The sequence below is a fragment of the Neltuma alba genome, unplaced genomic scaffold (assembly GCF_004799145.2).
Source record: "Neltuma alba isolate B1F8T4 unplaced genomic scaffold, ASM479914v2 tig00010740_pilon, whole genome shotgun sequence".
NCBI classification, from domain to species: Eukaryota; Viridiplantae; Streptophyta; class Magnoliopsida; order Fabales; family Fabaceae; genus Neltuma; species Neltuma alba.
In genome coordinates this window covers 894334-901126 of record NW_021635567.1, presented here as the reverse complement: position 1 = coordinate 901126, position 6793 = coordinate 894334, and the positions used below count along the sequence as shown (strand labels likewise).

Below are 6793 nucleotides of genomic sequence, written 5' to 3'. Positions count from 1 at the left end.
AAAAATAAATATCGGAGGTCTGACCACCGGCGCTCAGGTAGCCGCTACTATAACTCCAGTGGCCAGAATTTTTTTCTTTTTTAAATAAGATGGTCAAGGGAAGGTTTAAACCCATGACCTTTTAGCACACTAAAAATGATTTAACCACCGAGCCAAGTAAACTATTTAATTATGTAATGCAAATAAAAATATATATAACAAAGCAAACACAAGTGTCTAAGTGTAAGTGAACAAATAAAATTTGACAATTTACAAGTAAAATCCAGCAATTTACAACAAAAATTTGGTAATTTACAAATAACATAATGAAATTCACAACCCCAAATGCAAGTGTTTAAATATAAGTGAACAAGTAAAATTCAGTAATTTATAACAAAAATTTGGCAATTTACAAATAACATAATGAAATGGATTGATTTTTTATATTTAGAACCAAATTAAATATAAACTAACTCTTATGCTAAGGATGGAAGGCAGGATATTTATTTTCATAACTCAGAGCATCTTGTGTGTATATGTGTATACATATACATGTGTGTGTTTACCGAAGTAGGGATTCATTTTGAGTGACAAAACTAAGATGGATGACAGCCAAAAGCATATCCTTTTTTCGTTGATTTTTTTCCCCCTCAAATATCCAAACTTGTCCGTTTATTGCTTATTCTCTTCGTCCATATAGAACTTTCGCTCCCAATAATATTTAAAACTTTGGCTGCTTCTCACTTTCATGTTCATGGACCCCATCCCTCTCAACTGAAGTGGGCCATTAATTTCCACTTTTTCACTTGGCCGAATTTAAATCTCTCCAAGAAAAAAAAATTAAAACATAAAAAATAAGGCCAAATCTACTAAATGATTGCATAGATTATCTAATTTTAAGGGATTTTATGCTTTATGAAATAAATATGTGAAAAAAATCCTATCTCATAAAGTATAAATAACTCATTTTATTTATTAAATTTCATACAACCTACAACACTCGCTGGCCAAAAAAAAAAAAAAAGCCAACGTACAACACTCGCATTTAACTAATTGAAATGGTTAAAAATACTTTTATTATTTTAATTTTGTATCAGTTTTTTTATTATTGTAAAAATAAAAAAACATCAAATACTAATTACATGTAGAGAATTTATTTTCTTACCTTCTACTTGCTCCATCCCTCGTTATAAGAAATATCTAATAAAATCATGTGGTTTAAAATATTAGTTAAATTTAGTTAAAAATAATAAATATGTAAGATATATACATATTTTTTTTAATTATACATAGTTTGCAAAGAATATGAATAAGAAATAATGAGTAAAATTTTATCATCAAAAAAATAATGAATAACATATTTAATGGGAGTAAAAATTAAAAAATGAATTTAAAATTTTATTTAAAAAAGATCCGTTTCCTATATTGAGTGATACTACTATAAAAAATATTATCTTTTTATTAAGAGTTAAGGTGCGCCCAGCACCCTGAACTATTTTTTCAGATACGTCCAGTATCTTAACTTAATTTTTAATGCACCTAGTATCCTAAACTAATTAAAATGGTCCACCGATATCCCAAGCTAACACAATCATTAATTTCTCCATTAACTCCGGACTTAGTTTAAAATTGACCCTTTTTCTCTCTCTTCATTCTCAAAGGTGACCCTTCCATGTTCCATGGCTGCCTTAGAAATTTTTAGCTTCATTCCCTCTGATCTCCAAAAACCCTAACAGCTTCACCTTCAACCGAATCTGCTCCGTCGCCGTCCGCTCCATTGTCGTCTGCTCTGTTGCTGTTGACGACTGTACCAGAGCACGCGTGTCCGGTGGTTCTGGTTGACTCACAAGAAAATGGGGTGCGTCTCGTGCACACACTAATGGCATGCGCGGAGGCGGTTCAGCAAAACAATTTGAAGCTAGTGGAAGCACTTGTGGAGCATGTGGGGAGGTTGGTGGCGTCTCAAGCCAAAGCAACGAGGAAGGTGGCTTGCTGCTTTGCTCAAGCTTTAGCTCATTGGATTTACAGAATTTCTCAACCGTTCATCGAGTCCTACCCTTACTTGAAATTTGCCCATTTCACGGCGAACCAAGCCATCCTTGAAGCGTTCCCCACCGTTGATAGAGTTCACGTCATCGATTTCGAGCTCAGGCAGGGGATGCAATGGCCGGCATTAATGCAAGCCCTTGCATTACTACCCAATGGTCCTCTGACTTTCCGCCTCACCGGAATCGGAACTCCATGAGATTTGACCCGAATAAGCTGTTGGGGGTTTTTGGAGATCAGAGGAAATGAAGCTGGAAAATTTCTAAGGCAGCCAGGGAACCTCAAACTCTCGAAGGGTCAACTTTGAGATAGAAAAGGGTCAATTTTGAGCTCAGTCAGGAGTTAACGGAGAAACAGAACGGATCTGTTAGCTTGAAATATCGGTACACTGTTTTACGAAAAGACTTGATGCACTAAAAATTAAAAAAATAATTTAAAATGCACCTTAACCTTTTTATTAAAAGGATGAGGTAAAAACTTGCAACTTTTTTTTTTTTTTGGGTGAATTAAAAACTTGCAACTTTGTTTACGATAATAGATAGACGACGCCTGGGAACGCGACGCTTGGCTAGCTGGGCCTATAAGACAGAACTCGGTCTCCCACACTTTGCCGCGTTGAATCGCATCTGCCATCTTCTCAAATCCGCTGTCTTCTTTCCTCTTCTGGTCTCTGCGTTTCTCTCTCACTCTGTAATGGCGGAATCTTCAGCCAAACCTGTGCCTCTTCTGAAGGATGAGCTCGACATCGTAATCCCGACGATCCGGAACCTCGATTTCTTGGAGATGTGGAGGCCGTTCTTCCAACCTTACCACTTGATCATAGTCCAAGATGGCGACCCTTCCAAGACCATCAAAGTCCCTGAGGGGTTCGATTACGAGCTCTACAACCGCAATGACATCAACCGGATCTTAGGTCCTAAGTCCTCTTGCATTTCCTTTAAGGACTCTGCCTGTCGGTGCTTCGGCTATATGGTCTCTAAGAAGAAGTACATCTACACCATCGATGATGATTGCTTTGTAAGCTCTCCATTTCTGGACTTTGTTTTGCTCCTTTGCTTCTGATTCGTGGTTGAGAATATTGAGCTAAATTCTATTATTCTCTTCTCATAAATGCTACTACTTTGTTCATTGCTTTTACTGAATTTAAGTGTTTATGTGTGGTAAATCGTGAGATTTCGTGCCTCGTTGAGTTTGTTTCCTGGTATAGTGTGAGGATTTGATTTGTTTGAGCTTGTGCTGTAACTATAATTGCGTGATTTGACTGAGTCTTTGCTTCTAGGCGATACTACCTCCATGTTTGGTCTATTAGCCTCACAGAGGTGGTGCCATTATGTGTTCTAATGTGATGCCTTCCTTTGTTCTTGAAACTTCTATATGCTTCTTTTTAGTGCTGGGCGAACTTTCAAGTGTTCGAGATCCTGCTGCCTGTGAAGTTGGTGCTAGTTAACACGATAATTTCCCCCGTGTGCAATTGGTTTGGTTGGTTAATTTTTGTTCGAGCTCATTTGTTTAGTCTTTTGCGCTGGCTAGTAAGGATCTTGAACAGACTGTTTCCTATCATTATGGGGCACTTTCAGATCTTTCTCCATCGTCTTCGTCTTCAAAGATTTATTGGAAACTTTCAGATTTCCACCCCTTTTTATTTTTTTTTAATCTTTTATGAATCGAGGCTAGACTGGCTAGTGATATTAAAGGTTTCATTGCGCATTTCCGTGCCCTCTTGTTTCTCTTTCTTTCTGTGTCGTGATTTTGACTTTACATTTAAGCTAAAGATTAGCATATATTATAACTTTAAAAGCAAGCTATTGCCTATGATGGTAAACATTTCTTTCTCCCAGGATTATTGTAAAAGAAAATTAAATGCTATGGTTTTTATGAAATATGAACATGATTTGCTAAATATGTTCTATGTTCATGAGCAGGTTGCTAAAGAGCCCTCTGGCAAGGATATCAATGCACTTGAGCAGCACATTAAGAATCTCCTCTCTCCTTCTACTCCAGTTTTCTTCAATACTCTTTATGATCCTTACAGAGAAGGTGCTGATTTTGTCCGTGGATATCCTTTTAGTCTACGTGAGGGTGTCCCCACTGCTGTTTCTCATGGTCTCTGGCTCAACATTCCCGATTATGATGCTCCAACACAGCTTGTCAAGCCTCTTGAGAGGAACACCAGGTTTGTGGGTCTTCCATTGAGGGAATGAGGCAATACATACTCCTCTTATGGGTGTTATCGATATTTATCGTCCTGTTTAGTTTACTATCTATATTTACTATCTATATTTTTTCAGGTATGTTGATGCTGTTTTGACCGTGCCAAAGGGAACATTGTTCCCCATGTGTGGTATGAATCTCGCATTCCACCGTGAGCTTATTGGACCTGCCATGTACTTTGGACTCATGGGTGATGGTCAACCTATTGGACGTTATGATGACATGTGGGCTGGTTGGTGCATGAAGGTATAAATAATCATTTGTCCCTTTTAGTGGCAACTTCTAGATTAAGCATTTTTACAAGAGCTTTATGAATTAATAATGATAATTTTCTTGCAACGATTATATTTTTCACGTGTTTTGATTCATTAACGTCTATTCCTTACAAGTTATTATTATTTTTCAATTCATTTCCTTACGCATTTCAATCATAACTGTGATCATTTTATATCATTTTGGGAAGATTACCCGAATATCTTGATAGCAACAAGTTTTTTGAAGACTAAACTTACATCGAGTCTTTTGTGTCACAAAAGTAAACTTATGATGAACCTTTTCGAAATATCAAATCAAGTAAAGCAGGCATGATAAATCTCCCTTTTTCCTTCAAATCTATTGGAAAACTCGTTAACAAATACCTGAAAATAGCATCTAATTAGTAATATTCCCCAGTTTTTTAAAATATAGAATAAACTTTTTCACGACATGACGAGCAGATGTTCTATGAACTTGCAGGTTATCTGTGACCATTTGGGGCTTGGAGTCAAAACTGGTCTGCCCTACATATGGCACAGCAAAGCAAGCAACCCGTTCGTTAATCTCAAGAAGGAATACAAAGGTATTTTCTGGCAAGAAGAGATCATTCCATTCTTCCAAGCTGTCACCCTACCAAAAGAATGCACCTCTGTTCAAAAGTGCTACATTGAAATCTCCAAACAGGTCAAAGAAAAACTAGGAAAAGTGGATGATTATTTCGTCAAACTAGCTGACGCTATGGTCACTTGGATTGAAGCTTGGGATGAGCTTAACGGTCCATCGGAAGCAAATTCTTCAAAGCAAGCTAATGGCGCTGCCAAGTGAACCTCTAATTGTTGTGGTCCGTAGCGTCCAAAGTTTGTAGCCTATTGTCATTTAGATTTTTCATCATGGTAAATCATATCTATTATTGTTATTTATTTTTACGATTACTATTGTTATTTTTACTCATGACACTGTATTTGTCACTGTATTTGTTATTGTTTACCTCTTAAATTCAGTTGAAATCATGATTTTGGTTGAGCGCATTGTTTTTCTTTCCTTTGCATTTCTTTTTTAAAGAAATTTATTGTCACCCGGTTCAAGAGGCTTCCTTTGATATCCTCGACATTAATATACATTTGTCTATATACGTATCAAATCTGTAGAATGGTGAATCATTAATGATTAATCATCTTAGACTTTTTATGTGGCTTCTTATAATGTGAAATATGTTCCCTTCCTTTGACCTTTTGTTCAAGTCTTGAAAAGATTTTCAGCCTGTCAATTTAGTCTTCGCTAGTCTACTCTCGTCGACCAATTTCTCTAGCTATAGAAGGGACTCAAACAACACCCTTCACACTCACCCACCCCTATATGATAATACTGGGGATATAACTAATGACCTCCTCTGTAAAAGGTGTCATCTGGTGCCACTTGAACTTTGATCTCTTGGCTAGCTTGATTTCTCTATACATTCCACTTTCGACAACAATTCTGGGCAAACAGAGTATGGAATCTCAAACCATCCATTTGGTATTCGCCATGCGTGAATTGCGTTACTTCTCCCACTCCCATGAGTTTTAGGATCAAAATCAAGGTTAAATACAGCACAATCATTACCAACAAGGATTGACTCTAACGGAAGGGGTTAGCTCTTTACAATATGATAAATTAAGATTCAATTTTATGTCCAGAGAGATATCCATATTTAGTGTTTTATAGTACCTTAAATAAAATTACTTCCAAAAAAGAGAACACTTGCACTTAGCTTAAAAAAACAACATAACCGTTTGTACAATTGTTAAGTGATCTAGTTTTTTTTTTTTTTTTTTACATCACGTTATTCAAATATGTATACACATATCATTTGCATTGGTATGTTATTGACACTCTAGACAAAAGCATAGTTGTAGATGAGTTGTTATTTACATTAGATTTTTCCCCTATTTACCTTGTCAAGTATGAAATTGTAGTTAGTGGAGACTGGAAAAAACCTTGTTATTTGCCATGAAGCCTACAGATGTGTAAAATTGTTCACTTTTTTTTTTTGTTTGCCAACATAAAATTGCTCAATTGTTAATTATATGTATAATCATTTCATAATTTCGGTTGGGAGTTATAGTTTACTTTGAGTGGTGTACTTCATTGGGTTGTATCAGTTTTTCAAATTATAACTTATGTTATTAAATTCCACGCTAGTGGAATTATAAAGCCAAAGTTTAAAATGCACTAATCTCAATGTGATTACATTTTATAAAAATATTTTTGCACTTTGACTTGCCATTAAAAGAAAACGAGTCACTAATCTGTTAACCTACAG

The 6793-nt window shown here is 36.0% G+C and overlaps 2 protein-coding genes across 2 annotated transcripts; both read left to right on the top strand.

The window, feature by feature from the left end:
- The first annotated feature begins 1858 nt into the window (after positions 1 to 1858).
- On the top strand, positions 1859 to 2224 carry LOC114758646 (DELLA protein GAI-like). Its single transcript, XM_028947711.1, has one exon. The coding sequence runs from the start codon at positions 1859 to 1861 to the stop codon at positions 2222 to 2224; it is 366 nt and encodes a 121-aa protein (XP_028803544.1).
- A 478-nt stretch (positions 2225 to 2702) lies between these two features.
- On the top strand, positions 2703 to 5528 carry LOC114758608 (probable UDP-arabinopyranose mutase 1). Its single transcript, XM_028947666.1, has 4 exons — positions 2703 to 3042; positions 3948 to 4198; positions 4314 to 4482; positions 4972 to 5528. The coding sequence occupies exons 1-4, from the start codon at positions 2719 to 2721 to the stop codon at positions 5314 to 5316; spliced, it is 1089 nt and encodes a 362-aa protein (XP_028803499.1). The 5' UTR covers positions 2703 to 2718; the 3' UTR covers positions 5317 to 5528.
- Positions 5529 to 6793: the final 1265 nt, after the last annotated feature.